Below are 15,433 nucleotides of genomic sequence, written 5' to 3'. Positions count from 1 at the left end.
AGTGCACATGGCCGGGAGGTGAAGAAAACAATAACAAAACCGCATGAACATGAAAACAATAACAAAACCCCGGTCATGTCCGACGCGGATCATGACAAAAAGGGAGAAAGCAGTAAGTCTTGTTACAAACATTACTTTTTCAGGGCGAGTTGTGGTAGCAACGGAGGATCACGTGACGTAAAAAACAAACATAAAAAGTGTGTGTAGAAGGAGTTCTACATCAACATGCGTTTTACTTATTAGTCCGCGATACACTGACACAATTGGACTTTAATACAGAATCAAAAAGCAAGGGCGAATTTACACAAACGTCAAATTTTAAAAGGGCGCATTGTCAGTGATAAGCAAAACATTGCCAGAGCCTTAAAGCCAATAACAGACGAGTAAATGATGTTTTTATAGACGTGTGTAATTCTTTTTGTAGCATGAATTGCAAATTACTCAGAAATCACACAACCATTGCTGGACATCATTTATGACCAGGCAATGACATTTGCGGGAGAGAAAAATTGAACACTTGAGGCTGACAAAGTTTTTGAACTTGTCAAGCATGAACTCATTGATTACGATGTGTTAGCACTACCAACTTGATATTTAACTGCTAAATTGAGTCATGGCAATTCCCTTGTCTCAACAGGAGGGATTGATATCCACAGTACAGCTAGGACAACAAACCTTTTTAAAATTTTTGTAGGTCATGTCTAGTGTGTAGTAAACATAATGTTCAAGGGAACATGAGAGCAAAAAAGGAGATCGACAAAGCATCTTAACGCACGACCAAATTACTATGAGCATTGAGCAAACAGTGACTGCAAAAAAATGGCTTCATGGACTTGTGTTGCTGCAGAAACACAGGAAATTGAATCCATTTGCATATGAGTCACAATAATTTGATCCCGTGGTGAGAGCCACGTCAGAGTGTGTTCAAGCAGTCTTGACTGCTGCTTCAGGAATTAAAAAATGACATACTTGTCCACCACATTCACATTGCACGGCGACCTAATTGTCACAGGGACACATTACACTGATAAGGTGCGGTGCGTTTCAGCCAAGCGTCACTTTTCCCGCACCAGTAGAAGACGCCACACGACTGTGGAAGCCGCTCCAAATTATCACCAAACCGCGACTTGATCTTTTGGACATTTTTTTTTAGGACAATTTTCTCCCGACTGGAGGAACATTTTTTGTTTTGGGGATTGCAAATGGAAATTTAGTTTCAAGGGATACTAAATTCTGTATGTTCAGGACAAGCAGCATGATGTTTTGCACTGATTCAGGCGTGTAAGAAAAAAAAAACAGGTGCACATTCCAGACTGACAAGAAAGAAATGAGGTGCACATTCCGAACTGATGAGGAGTAGAAGCGTTTAAGAACCAAGGTCACAAAACAGATCATTTGTAAGAGAGAAATTGTTAGGATAAGCAGGAAGAGCGTAGCAGGTGTGAGCTAATTAAAATTGAGGGTTTCCCATCTTGTATGGGTTGTATGGTTACGATGTGAACTGACAGTCAAGATGAATGTTCATGTGTTCTGTCGACATTGGGCAGACAAGGGCTTTAAAACCACAACAAGATACGAAATGTTGTGCATAAAACATGCCTAAATGGTTATTTGAAAAGCAAAACTTACTTAATAAAATGACCCAATTACAATTGGAAACTGCCTCGCTGACAATGCAGCGAAGGCTGCAGCCCAAAGCATGACCTCAAAGTCGGCACTGCATTACTATAAAGGAAAATGAACACATACACACACACACCCACCCCCACGCACCCACACACACACCCACGCAGCAAATCAACTTGACAATTTGATGTCACGCCAGGAAAAATACACCACTAATTGAATGCACACATTGGGATAACAAAGGTGCAAACAAATCCTATATGGCCACCCCTATAGATTCCCAGATCTTGACTCATCACAACCACCAGCGACTGGCACATCGGTCGCAGTCCACATGAAAAACATGTTTGACCAAAAAAGATGCAAAATACACAATTACTGGTCAGTGTGTTCTGATCCACAGAGAAATCACGTCCGTGTGGGAGACCAACTCTTCTTCAAGGCGTTGAAACAACTTCGTTGGGACAAGTGAATGCTGAGATGGCCCTCGCCAGATGATGGCAGTGACCCCGACGCCGCAAAGGTCGCGGGGCGTGGCAGCTGGATCCACCAGTTGCAGTACAAGCTTCACCGGTTTCCAGCTAAAGGCCTAGCAACGCGAATCCCTCGAACAGGAGCTCACCTGAGTCACAATCTCGGACCACACGCACATCAGAACCACACAACCAGCCACAAATACGAATGTTGAAGCCACAGAACAAAAAGATCAGATATTGTTTGGACATTAATGATGTACATAAAGAAATTTCAGCCTTGATTGGAGAACATAACTGCATTTAAATTTTTAGTAAAATGAAACAATTATTGATGTTATGACCACTATGAAAAATTTGAAAGACACAATTTATCGGGATAATCATCAGTTTTCATTTTGTTATGTGTAGTTTGTTCATGTTGCATTGTTCCTATGACAAAGACTATGGTTAATCGTATGTTTGTTGCCCAAACGTACCATTCCAACCTAATTGATGTTGAGAATGATGAACTCGAACTGGACAATGACGAACTCGAACTGGACACTGAAACCTAAAAAACACATGGACCCTTTTTGCCCCTGCCCAAACATGTGCACACAGACACCACACACGAAGATCCGGGAAGCTAGGACGGCTGTCCCATCCTACCACGAGGCAAGGGCCTCCACCAAGTCACCCCAGGGACAAGCTCTGCGTGGAGACAGTTTTTTTTTTTTTTCACTAGGCATATTGAAATGTTTTTTTAATATATATATATATATATATATATATATATATATGTTTTATTCCCTGATGGTCATCAAATTATGAGGATCTCGTTCCACGCCGGAAGGGAGGAGGGGAATTTTGTCCCTACTGAGGGTTTTCACCCCTCCACTGATAATCACACTGTTGTATGATTTCATTATGATGATCTGTCTTAAAGCCGTAAGCCCATGATTTAAACCCACAAACGGGGGGAAATGTAAGATGCGCTGAGGAGAGGTAATCAGTTTGTGTATTCATAATCATGTTTTTATACACTCATTAATGTTTAATACACACACATAGACACTTACTTGTTATTTTAACACACACACACACAGTATCCTGAAGATGTGTGTCAGGTTCGCCAATTTGACATATAGGGTTCATAGCTGAAAGAAGAGAGGCACTCAGCTCAAGTGGAGACAGAGAGGTTAATAATGTTTACTTGGCAACTTCATCTCCCTTCTGTTCCTCGATGTTTTTCACACATTCCCTTTTATAACATCGAGGAATCAGATTACACTTCAAGAAATCAGATTACACTCAAGGGTGGTACAGTTCGTCTTCTCAAAAGCTGGTTTAGTCCGGTTTATCATGAGCGTGCCGTCGTGGGTCACAGCTGACTTTGACGTCAACATCTTCTATCAGGACCCAGCACGATGCTGTTTGCGTCAGACTTTGGTGCCAACTTCTTCTATCAGGGCTCATTACGATGTTGTGTTACGGCCCTGGGCTCGGGCCCACCTACAAGGCCACGCCCTTGTTGTATTGCAGTAACTCTTCCACCCTTTTGTTTGTAAAGTCAATGGACTTGTGCCTCAGCGCTGGACTGCTTTCCCGCTCGTTCCCCATTGCTGGACTGCTTTCCCGCTCGTTCCCTGTTGGTGGACTGCTTTCCTGCTCGTTACTCATGGACGTCCCAACCAACGAGCTCCACCTGGGCAGCTGGGACCAATAAAAGGACCTCGGTTCTGCTTCTCAGGGCGGCTGGGACTTGAGAGTTCAGTTTGCCTCGCTTGCGCTTGTTGTGTCTTTTGTGAATTTTGGAGACACTTGCTTTTGTTATTCATACACATTTGTCAACTTGGGTTAATACCTGTTGGTTGAGGTCATTTGTTTAAACCCTACCTCTTTTCTTTACTAAAAATAAATTGTAAACTCTCTCCACACCATTTAACAGCTCGGTTTATGTTACTTCCCTCCTTCCCTAGCAGAGCCGGTCGTCACAGTTGTTTACTTCATCCTCACTTCTGAAGAAGTGCCGCCGCCCTGCCAATTGCAGACACCTACCTGCAGTAAAGGTTTCCTCCTGTATCTCCACTCAAACTGTAAACACTCAAGCATAGTCCACTCCACTAATTTGCAACATGTCATGCGCACCATAAATTGAAATAAAGCTGTGTCATGGCAAATGTATAATAACCTCTAAATATTATTCGAAAAATGTGTTTAGTTAAAGTAACCTTTACACCGTGAGTTGTGATTTCCTGCCTGTTGGAGTCTTCTGGTGATTAGTTTAGTCTAAAACAGACTCTAATTGTATTTTAATTTCTTGTCTCCTGGTGATTCTTGAGTCAAGCTAATAAAATCAGAGCAGAGCAGGGAGGAAGAGAGAGGAAGGAGTCACGCGGAGCTGCCTGCTCGCTTCTGCTTTGTCCCACTCTTTCCCCCACCGGCCGGTGAAAATGAACGCCATGTCTGGTTCCTCCTGGCCTCTCAGCCATATTTTTATTTCGGCCGTTACCTTTAGTAAGTTATTTCAGTAAGCTCTCCCAAAAGGCGTCAGGGCATTTAAACCTGACAAAAAGACAACTGAAAAGCATAATGTTCACAAATGTTGTTCCAGGCAAAAGCAATTTTATTTATAATGTTTGATGTAAACACAAAAAAACTCATCATCACTCAGACACAATGGTTCTTCTGGCACTGATCACATTGGCTTAGTGTCATTAAAAGAGCTTTGCAAAATTTAATTTATATTTTATTCAAAATCACATTTACATCTTACCACAAAGAGTCAGTTCCTTCAGTTTTTTGTTTTATTTTTTTTAAGCTTCAAGGATCGCTGCTATTCTCACCAGCACAATTGTGTCTCTCAGCACTATGTTTAGTGGAGAATTTTTTAGCACAAATGCTGCAACTGAATGGCTTGTCTCCACTGTGTGTTCTTGTGTGGCTTCGTAAATGCGACTTTTGAGAGAAACTCTTGGCACAAACTGAGCAGGAAAAAGGTTTTTCACCAGTGTGTGCTCTTGAGTGCGCTGTTAATTGTGACTTTCGAGAGAAACTTTTTCCGCAAATTGAGCAGGAAAAAGGTTTTTCACCACTGTGTGTTATTGTGTGGCTTGTTAAATTTGCCTTTAGAGAGAAACTCTTGCCACAAACTGAGCAGGAAAAAGGGTTTTCTCCAGTGTGTGTTCTTGCGTGACTTGTTAAATTTGACTTAAAAAAGAAGCTTTTGCCACAAACTGAGCAGGAAAAAGGTTTTTCACCACTGTGTGTTCTTCTATGTTTTGTTAAAGTTGACTTTTCAAAGAAGCTTCTGCCACAAACTGAGCAGGAAAAAGGTTTTTCACCACTGTGTGTTCTTGCGTGACTTGTTAAATTTGACTTAAAAAAGAAGCTTTTGCCACAAACCGAGCAAGCAAAAGGTTTTTCACCACTGTGTGTTCTGGAGTGCCTTACTAAAGTAGACTTTCGAGAGAAACTTTTTCCGCAAACTGAGCAGGAAAAGGGTTTTTCTCCAGTGTGTGTTCTTGTGTGTTCTGTTAAACGCGCTTTATGAGAGAGACTCTTGCCACAAACTGAGCAGGAAAAAGGGCTTTCTCCAGTGTGTGTTCTTGTGTGCCTTTTTAAATTTGACTTTTTAACGAATTTCATGCCACAAACTGAGCAGGAAAAAGGGTTTTCTCCAGTGTGTGTTCTTGTGTGCCTTTTTAAATTTGACTTTTTATCGAATTTCATGCCACAAACTGAGCAGGAAAAAGGGTTTTCTCCAGCGTGTGTTCTTGTGTGCCCTGTTAAACTTGACTTTACAGAAAAGCTTTTGCCACAAACTGAGCAGGAAAAAAGTTTTTCACCACTGTGTGTTCTTGTGTGTCTTGTTAAACTTGACTTTTGAGAGAAACACTTGCCACAAAATGAGCAAGAAAATGGTTTTTCTCCAGTGTGTGTTCTTATGTGGCTTGTTAAATGCGACTTTTGAGAGAAATTCTTGCCACAAACTGAGCAAGAAAAAGGTTTTTCTCCACGATGTGTCCTTATGTGCAGTTTTAAAGAGAATTTTGAAGTTAATGATTTCCCACAGTGAGAACATATCCATCTGTCAGTGTGACATGCCCTTTCACCTTTAGCTTGCCCATTATCATCATCATCATCAGGAGAGCGTGATAATGTGTCCTCATTATGTGCCTTTGATGGCGCCCAGTGGTCGCCGTCACCTTCTGTTGTCACGTGATGACTTGAGCTGCTGCTTGTCGGCTCCGCCCCTCTGTTGTCCTCACTCTCATCCTTGTTTTCATCTTCAGTCTTTATAGGGACAAAGTTCAGTGGTGACTTGTTGATCTCCTCCTCCTCCTTTTTGATGTGAGTCCAGTCTGGCTCCTCTTTCACAGAAAGGAGATCGTTTTCACTGACGTCTGCAGGACACAAAGACAAACACACATTTGGTTTGGTCAAGTCAAAGCTCGTGCGTCGACTTTGTCTTATATTGTTTCTACCGTGCTACCTTGGCTTGTGCCTGCCGCATACGAAGCAATGCGTGCAACCCCGATTTGGACCGGACCATGGGGGCATTTCACAAAATTACGTCCTACGATGTAAACCTCCATTTTCTCGCAGCACAACAGTGATAAACGAGCATTTAAAAAGGAAGCACGTTGCGGCCGATGCCCTATTTCATTCCTGACATGGTCACAGACGTTTCTGGAAGCGAGCTGAAGTTAGCACACACAGGCTATTGTGTGCGTCTGATGGAACACCTGTTGTGGGACCCTAACATATTGATGCAGACCACTGGGGGCCATCGCAACATAATGTCATTGATAGAATAGAAATCCTTCAAGTGAAATATGTTTACAAGTATGTCTTTTTGCATTTAGAGATACAACTAAATGTTCCTGGGCTTGTTGGTAGAAAAGGGGGTTGTGATGTTCTCGCTTTTTAAGCCCATTGTAAGACAAAGATGCAGATGCATTCCTTGCAGCATGTGCTTGTTCACTGATGAGATCCGAGTAACCCTGGATGGACGCATTAAATGTATTTTAAATGTTTGGCTGGGGTGAAACTACGCACATGAAGACAGAACAGTGCAGATCCACCGGAGGTTCATTGACTCTCACCCGACCGACCAAGACAGAACAAAGTTCTTCAATAAATAAGACCAATACGTACTTGATTTTTTAAAAAACGTAATAATTTGTGTTTTATTCACAAACATTGATCGACCTCCATTGATCTTATTGCTGCAGTGTGCACAGTTTTTAGAGTCAGGTCGAATCATTCCATAAGGAATTGCATGAACAAGATATGTCAGAGAAGTTATTGTCAAAAACGAGACAAGCCTTGATAAATGAATCACCCAACCAAGATTGTCTTTGTCACTTGCGAGGAGCAGTCCGGCAAAGAGAAAAGCGTTCCCGCTCCTGTGCGGCCTTTTATTGAAGCACAGCAAAGCAATTTGAATATGAAAACTCATAAATAATGGAAAAACATGAACACTTTGACTTCATCACACCCGTCCACACTCTTCCTGTTGTTCGAACGGTTTCAGCTTACAAGACATGTTTGGGTCACACTTCTGTTCAATGCGAGCTAAACGGTTTCCTGTCAAACACGGTTCAAGACGTGCATCTGTTTTTGTGGCTTCCGGCTAAACTGCCAGCATAGACACAACTCTGTTACCACTGAACTCACCTTTTCCTGTTTAAGAGGTCCATGTTTTTGTGACCTTCTATTAACCCGTAAGCATAGTTTTGAAACATGATGACATGACAAACTTCTTTAACAACATATAAAAACTGGAAAATGTGAAATGTTAAATAATCAGTTAAAATTAAAAAAACTAGGAAAAAAACACGGAGTTTACCCCCCACTATTGGTTATTCTTTGGCATCCATGTTCTGCACTGATTTCATTTGGCAAAAACAAATGTTCAGCAGACCTGCAAGTAAAAGGCAATATTTAAAAATAAAACGGCAATAACCTTGAACGATTTCCCCAAACAACTTAATGTTGTGATGCATATTTCTAATGATAGAAAGTCGTTCTATACAAAGCAAATGAGAGTAAGACGTGTACAAACCTGCTTTGAGTGGCACAACTCGAGGCTGGTTGCAAACTTCGCCCAGCGATTGAAGATGTTGCTCGTTCTCTTCTTTTATTCCACAAAGTTCCTCTTTGTACTTGGGTGTCGTTCTTTCACACATTTTCAAATGATAATTCCAATAATTCCGATCTCTGCTTGACGTAGAGTCATGTGCCTCTTTTGTTAGCGGCTAGCTAGCTAACAAGCTAAGCTAACTACGCCGAGAAGCATCAACGGTCGAAGATGAGGTTATCGGGACACAAAGACTTAATGAATTATGTCGTAGTCCTTTAGAGTAGCACTGGACATCCTTTGATAAAATTACAGTCAGTTCCACACTAAATCAGAAGAATTTAGCGGTGGCTGTTTTTATTTCGGTGTAGACGAGTCGGTGGATGTGGTCGAGGTCCTTCGGAAGCTGCGCGCTTGCTTATGACGTCATGCTTTCAGCACGTATTTTTCAAATATATTTCTTTGCGGTTTCGGAGCCAAGATGGCTGCGACGTAAGAGAACGTATGTTGTTCAGATAGTCAGGGGGTTTTGTGATTAACACCAAGTTATGTAAGTACAAGTTGATTTTTTTAAGCTTTCACGCATCCAACCTTGTATTTTGAAGTGAGACACGTTTTTTTTGGATGGGAAAGGGAGTTAAAGGGAAGAAAAGGAAGAAAAGCAATAACTTGTCGACAGCGGAGTCCTCAGTCATGCCCAGCGACGACACAACTGCCGCGGTAATAATGGAAGAAGTTGATGGAAATATGGAACTTTCAAGCTTTAAAATGCCCCAGAACGGTACTCCAAAAAAACCGGCACCGAAAAGAGCAAAGCGAAGATGAAGGTGGTATACTAGCGGCAATTAAAGCTCTATCTGCTAAACACGATGAGACTTTTCAGAAAATTTCAACCATTGAGAAAACAACGGAGGCCACTTCACAAGAGGTTGCAAAACTAAATTCGACAGTCCAACAACTAACGTTAGATGTTAGACAACAAAAAGAAAAAGCAGTACAAATGGAGAAGGAAATTAAGAAACTCCAGGCTGAAAATAAACTCCTGAAAGCAAGTATTGCAGAGAGCCATCGCTACAGCCGTCGCTGGTCATTGAAGATTCACGGAATGAAGGAAGAAGACAACGAGAATATCAGGTCCAAAGTTATCACCATCCTGGAGGGAACTGCACCATCCACCTGAGGTTGCTTGAAGGAGGGGATTGACATCGTTCACCGCATTGGACAGAGACGTCCAGACGGCTCGACTCGCTCAACTATAGTCCTGTTTGCTTTGCGACGACACCGGGATGCTGTTTGGAAGGAGGCGAGAGATTCCAAGTTTCTTCTTGACAACAAGCTGAGGATCACCGAAGCTTTGTCCCCAGAGGATAAAGCTTTGGCCTTTGGTTCAGAAAGCAAGAGAAAGAGGGGAAAAAGCTGTTTTCCGTGGTCCTTTCGTCTTCATAAATGGGAAGAAGATGGACTTTCCACAGGTAACTTAAAATAAATTGGTCTTTTTGACTAAAGTGGGCTAATCCGGAACAAAACTGTAGAATGTTTGAGACTGTGCAGACTTTCATGGGACCCCTTTTGGAGACAATTATTATTTAATGTGAACTTGATTTTAAATAATTTGTTATTTTAATTATTTGGTTGTTTTATAGTTTATTTATAATTTATTTAATTTCTACACTAGTATATTTGGAATACAAGGTTGTTTTGAAATTTTTAGAAAAGATTCGTTTTGATTACAAAAGGTTCCTTATATTTATGTGTGTGTGTTTTTGTTTTTTTATTTTATTATTATTTTTTTTTATATATATATCTTCTGTCTTACTTATTTATATATATTAATATACACATTTTATTTAATTATTATTCATTTATTTATTATTTATTTATTTTCTTTTTATATATTTATTTATTATTACGAAACTCTTTTTTTTCTTCAAACGATTCCTATACTTTGTTGCACTAATCACTCGTCCTACAACTGTCTGACATCTTCAATCACTAAATAGTCTACACATACTTTAGATCCTTTATTCTTCAAGTTTGTTTAACTCACGATTGTGCCGTGAGAGCAAAATGTTCTTTTACTAAATGCTTAGATAATTTAAATGGTTGTTAATCGCCACCTCTTAAGATCTTTATTTTCTAAAAGCGCATTTCTTGTCTGGTATTTCAAAATTTCAAGTGTTCTACTCTGTTTTCATGGATCATTTGTTTAAGTCTCTTAATGTTGTGTCCTTAAATGTTAAAGGTCTGAGGGATATTACTAAGCGTAAGGCAATTTTTTTGTTTTGTAAAAAATCAGAAGCTGACTTAATTTTGCTTCAGGAAACACATTCTAGTGAGTCAGACGTTAATTTTTGGAAAACACAATGGGGGAATCTATCTTATTTTAGCCACGGCACTAATCATTCTGCAGGGGTCTTGATTTTCTTGCATAAATTCAAGGGAGAAGTTCTTGAGACAATATCTGCTAGTGATGGTAGATGGATTCTGTTGATAGTTAAACAAGACGATGCTAAATTTATCATTTGCAACATATACGAATTTAACTCTCACAGTCTTAATAAAATATTATTTGAATTAATAAATTTAAAATTAAAGGACCTCAACAAAAAATACCAAGGAGCTGTCACCATTATTTGTGGAGATTTTAACGAGTGCCCAGACGACACAAAGGATCGATATCCTCCTAGATTATCCCAGAGATCAACAAATAACCTTCTGTCATTACTTTGCTCTAATCTCTCCCTGACTGATGCTTGGCGATTTTTTTAACCCCAATGTGGTGGAATTCACTTGGTGTAATAGAAATGCAACACTGAAATCTAGAATAGATTTATTTATAATATCATCTATTCTTCAATTTGTAAAAGAAGTTCATCATCAATATGCCCCATTAACAGATCACATGCAAATAATTTTAAAATTGGGTAAAACCCAAGAAAACTGTTAGGTTGAAGATATATTTTATCCCATATTTTACTCAATTAGTATTGCAAAAGAATTGTTCCACAGCGTGACCTATGTTTGACCATATGGATGAGAAGACTTCACAGAGAAGCGGATGCCTGAGGACTGGATCAACGTCTGCAACATCAAAAGAGGTGTGCCGAGACACACCTCTGAAACAAAAGGACTGAGACATTTAGTACCAGAGCACTAAAAGGCATATCTGCCTTTTCAATCAGTGGATGACTGCCATTGATGTCTGTCTTTCCTCTTGTGTCTGAGATGTTTACATATTCCTGCTGGTGCTCCCCCCTTCACCCCTTAGTGCAAATACGTTGTATTGTTAGGGACTTCCCTAATAAAATAGAGGGCTCGGCGGAGTGTGCTCCAGAACGAAGTTGGAGATGTAACTGAGCACACCTCCGTTCGTTCTCCTCGCGAGTAAAAGATCAACTCTTGTCTTCCTTCCATTCATTTAGCCTTTGTTCAGTGAATGCTTAGGTGATTGAACCTGACAGTAATTATTAAATGCATCTGAGGGGATATTTGAAGAGTTTGAGTTTTGTTCAATGGACCATACATATACGAGCCAGCCAAACACAGCGAGAAAACCAGCGCTGACTCCAGTCGCCATCAAGTTGCCAACTCCTGACATTCCAGAACCTTTGAGAGAAACTGAGACTGCTTGCGTTTCTCTTTCTTGTTCTTTTTCGAGTTCAACTTCTAGATCTGTTTTTCACCTTTTCACACAGCGTAATGAAGGCCAGTTGAGCAAGTGGAACAAGTAATTTTATTGATAGTGGAAGGCACCGATTTCATAAGCACCGTTTCTTCTCACACCTTTTCCATTAGGTACGATTAAAAAGACGACTGAAAAGCATGACGTTAACAAATGTTGCTCTAGGCAAATGCAATTAATTTAACACAAAAAAAAAAACATCACTCAGACACAATGGTTCTTCTGGCACTGATCACATTGGCTTAATGTCAATAAAAAAGCTTTGCAAAATTCAATACATCATATTTTATTCAAAATCACATTTACATCTTACCACAAAGAGTCAGTTCCTTCAGTCTTTTTTGTCTTTTTTTTAAGCTTGAACGATCGCTGCAATTCTCACCAGCACAATTGTGTCTCTCAGCACTATGTTTAGTGGAGAATGTTTTAGCACAAACGCTGCAACTGAATGGCTTGTCTCCACTGTGTGTTCTTGTGTGGCTTCGTAAATGCGACTTTTGAGAGAAACTCTTGGCACAAACTGAGCAGGAAAAAGGTTTTTCTCCAGTGTGTGTTCTTGTGTGGCTTTTTAAATTTCCCTTTTGAGAGAAGCATTTTCCACAAGCAGAGCAGGAAAAGGGTTTTTCTCCATTGTGCTTTCTTGTGTGGTTTGTTAAATGCGGCTTTTGAGAGAAACTCTTGCCACAAACTAAGCAGGAAAAACGTTTTTCACCACTGTGTGTTTTTCTATGTTTTGTTAAAGCAGAGTTGTCAGAGAAGCATTTTCCACAAACGGAGCATGAAAAAGGTTTTTCCCCACTGTGCGTTCTTGTGTGGCTTCGTAAATGCGACTTTCGAGAGAACCTTTTGGCACAAACTGAGCAGGAAAAAGGTTTTTCTCCACTGTGTGTTTTTGTGTGCCTTTTTAATTTTGACTTTTCAACGAAACTCATGCCACAAACTGAGCAGGAAAAAGGTTTTTCTCCAGTGTGTGTTCTTGTGTGGATTCGTAAATATGACTTTTCAGAGAAGCTTTTACCGCAAACCGAGCAGGAAAAAGGTTTTTCTCCACCGTGTGTACTTGTGTGGATTCGTAAATGCGACTTTTGAGAGAAACTCTTGCCACAAACTAAGCAGGAAAAACGTTTTTCACCACTGTGTGTTTTTCTATGTTTTGTTAAAGCCGAGTTGTCAGAGAAGCATTTTCCACAAACGGAGCATGAAAAAGGTTTTTCTCCAGTGTGCGTTCTTGTGTGATTTATTAAATCAGACTTTCGAGAGAAACATTTACCGCAAACCAAGCAGGAAAAAGGTTTTTCTCCACTGTGTGTCCTTGTGTGCCTTGTTAATCGTGACTTTAGAGAAAAGCTTTTACTGCAAACTGAGCAAGAAAAAGGTTTTTCACCACTGTGTGTTCTTGTGTGACTTGTTAAATGCGACTTTTGGGAGAAGCTTTTACCACAAACTGAGCAAGAAAAGGGGGTTTCTCCACTATGTGTTCTTGTGTGCGGTTTTAAAGACAGCTTTGAAGTTAATGAGTCAGTGTGACATGCCCTTTCACCTTTGGCTTGCCCATCATCATCATCATCATCAGGAGAGCGTGATAATGTGTCCTCATTATGTGCTTGTGATGGCGCCCAGTGGTCTTCGTCACCTTCTGTTGTCACGTGATAACTTGAACTGCTGCTTGGAGGCTCCGCCCCTCTGTTGTCCTCCCTCTCATCCTTGTTTGCATCTTCACTCTTTATAGGGACAACGTTCAGTGGTGACTTGTTGACCTCCTCCTCCTCCTCCTTTTTGATGTGAGTCAAGTCTGGCTCCTCTTTTACAGAACGGAGATCGTTTTCACTGACGTCTGCAGGACACAAAAAGACAAATTTGGTTTGGTCAAGTCAAACCTCATGTGGCGACTTTGTCTTATATTGTTTCTACATGACTTGTGCCTGCCGCACACGGAGCAATGCGTGCGACCCGGTGTTAAAGAAATTAAATTTGTCATGTCATCATGTTTCAAAACTATGCTTACGGGTTAATAGAAGGTCACAAAAACATGGACCTCTTAAACAGGAAAACGTGAGTTCAGTGGTAACAGAGTTGTGTCTATGCTGGCAGTTTAGCAGGAAGCCACAAAATCAAATGCACGTCTTGAACCGTGTTCGACGGGAAACCGTTTAGCAGAAGTGTGACCCAAAGATGTTTTGGAAGCTGAAACCGTTAGAACAAAAGGAAGCGTGTGGACGGGTGTGATAAAGTCAAAATATGTCCATTCTGTTTGAGTTTGCATATTCAAATCTGCTTCAATAAAAAGCCACACGAGAGAAGAAATCTTTGGCTTTCACTCTGGGAACTAAATGTTCCTGGGCTTGTTGGTAGAAAAGGGGGTTGTGATGTTCTCACTTTTTAAGCCCATAGTAAGCCAAAGATGCAGATGCATTCCTTGCAGCATGCGCTTGTTCACTGATCGAGATCCGTGTAACCCTGGGTGGATGCATTAAATGTATTTTAAATGTTTGGATGAGGTGAAACTATGCACACGAGCACAAAACAGTGCAGGGCCACCCGAGGTTCATTGACTCTCACCCGACCAAGCCAGTACAAAGTTCATAAATAAGACCAATACGTACTTGATTTTTTTTTAAAAACTTAATATTTTGTGTTTTATCCACTAAAATTGATCAACCGCCATTGATGTTTTCGCCGCAGTGTGCACATTTTTTAGAGTGAGGCAGAATTCCTCCAGGAAGGAATTGCTTGAACAAGATATAAATACCAGAAAATGTAAAATGTTAAATAATCAGTTTAAATTTTATTTAAAAAAAACATGGAATTCACCCCACCCCGCCCTTATTGGTTATTCTTTGGCATTTATTTTCTGAACTGATTTCATTTGGCAAAAACAAATGTTCAGCAGACCTGCAAGTAAAAGGCAATATTTAAAAATAAAGCGGCAATAACCTTGGACGCATTTCCCCAAACAACTTAATGTTGTGATGCATATGTTTAACGACAGAAAGTCGTTCTTTAGAAAGCAAATGAGAGTAAGACGGGTACAAACCTGCTTTGATTGGCACAACACGAGGCTGGTTGCAACCTTCGCCCAGCAGTGGAAGATGTTGCTCGTTCTCTTCTTTTATTCCACAAAGTTCCTCTTTGTACTTGGGTGTCGTTCTTGCACACATTTTTCAAACGCCAATCTCAACAAATCCGCACTCGATCTCTGCTTGGCGATGAGTCATGTGCCTCTTTTCGTTAGCGGCTAGCTAGCTAACAAGCTAAGCTAACTACGCCGAAAAGCATCAACGCGCGAAGATGAGGTTATCGGGACACAAAGACTTAATGAATTATGTCGTAGTCCTTTAGAGTAGCACTGGACATTCTGTCAGAAAATTACAGTCAGTTCCACACTAAATCAGAAGAATTTAGCGGTGGGATTTTTTGTTCCGGTGTGGACGGGTCGGTGGATGTGGTCGAGGTCCTTCGCAAGCTGCGCGCTTGCTAATGACGTCATGCTTTAAGCACGTATTTTTCAAATATCTTTCTTTGCCTCTGTGTTTGTTTTTACCCCTGTTCTATTTTAATATATATTTTATATAATATTTGAAATCG

At 40.5% G+C, this 15,433-nt stretch overlaps 2 protein-coding genes across 2 annotated transcripts in view; both read right to left on the bottom strand.

The window, feature by feature from the left end:
* The window catches only part of LOC148342220 (uncharacterized), a 161,900-nt gene extending 153,515 nt beyond the window's left edge, over nucleotides 1-8,385 (bottom strand). Inside the window, exons 1-2 of the mRNA XM_088285281.1 lie at nucleotides 8,358-8,385; nucleotides 5,027-6,202 (exon numbers count right to left, since the gene is read on the bottom strand). Coding sequence (XP_088141407.1) covers nucleotides 5,027-6,202; nucleotides 8,358-8,385 — 1,204 coding nt within the window. The remainder of the gene's footprint in view (nucleotides 1-5,026; nucleotides 6,203-8,357) is intronic.
* Nucleotides 1-15,041, bottom strand: part of LOC148342219 (uncharacterized) — a 343,669-nt gene extending 328,628 nt beyond the window's left edge. The window contains exon 1 of the mRNA XM_088287813.1: nucleotides 14,883-15,041. Coding sequence (XP_088143939.1) covers nucleotides 14,883-15,006 — 124 coding nt within the window. The 5' untranslated portion in view covers nucleotides 15,007-15,041. The remainder of the gene's footprint in view (nucleotides 1-14,882) is intronic.
* Between the last annotated feature and the right edge of the window lie 392 nt (nucleotides 15,042-15,433).

Source organism: Idiotropiscis lumnitzeri, chromosome 2 (assembly GCF_059441095.1).
Source record: "Idiotropiscis lumnitzeri isolate Australia: NSW breed Sydney's pygmy pipehorse chromosome 2, RoL_Ilum_1.0, whole genome shotgun sequence".
NCBI classification, from domain to species: domain Eukaryota; kingdom Metazoa; phylum Chordata; class Actinopteri; order Syngnathiformes; family Syngnathidae; genus Idiotropiscis; species Idiotropiscis lumnitzeri.
The sequence above is the reverse complement of the archived record's forward strand: the minus strand, read 5'-3'. Positions and strand labels throughout refer to the sequence as shown.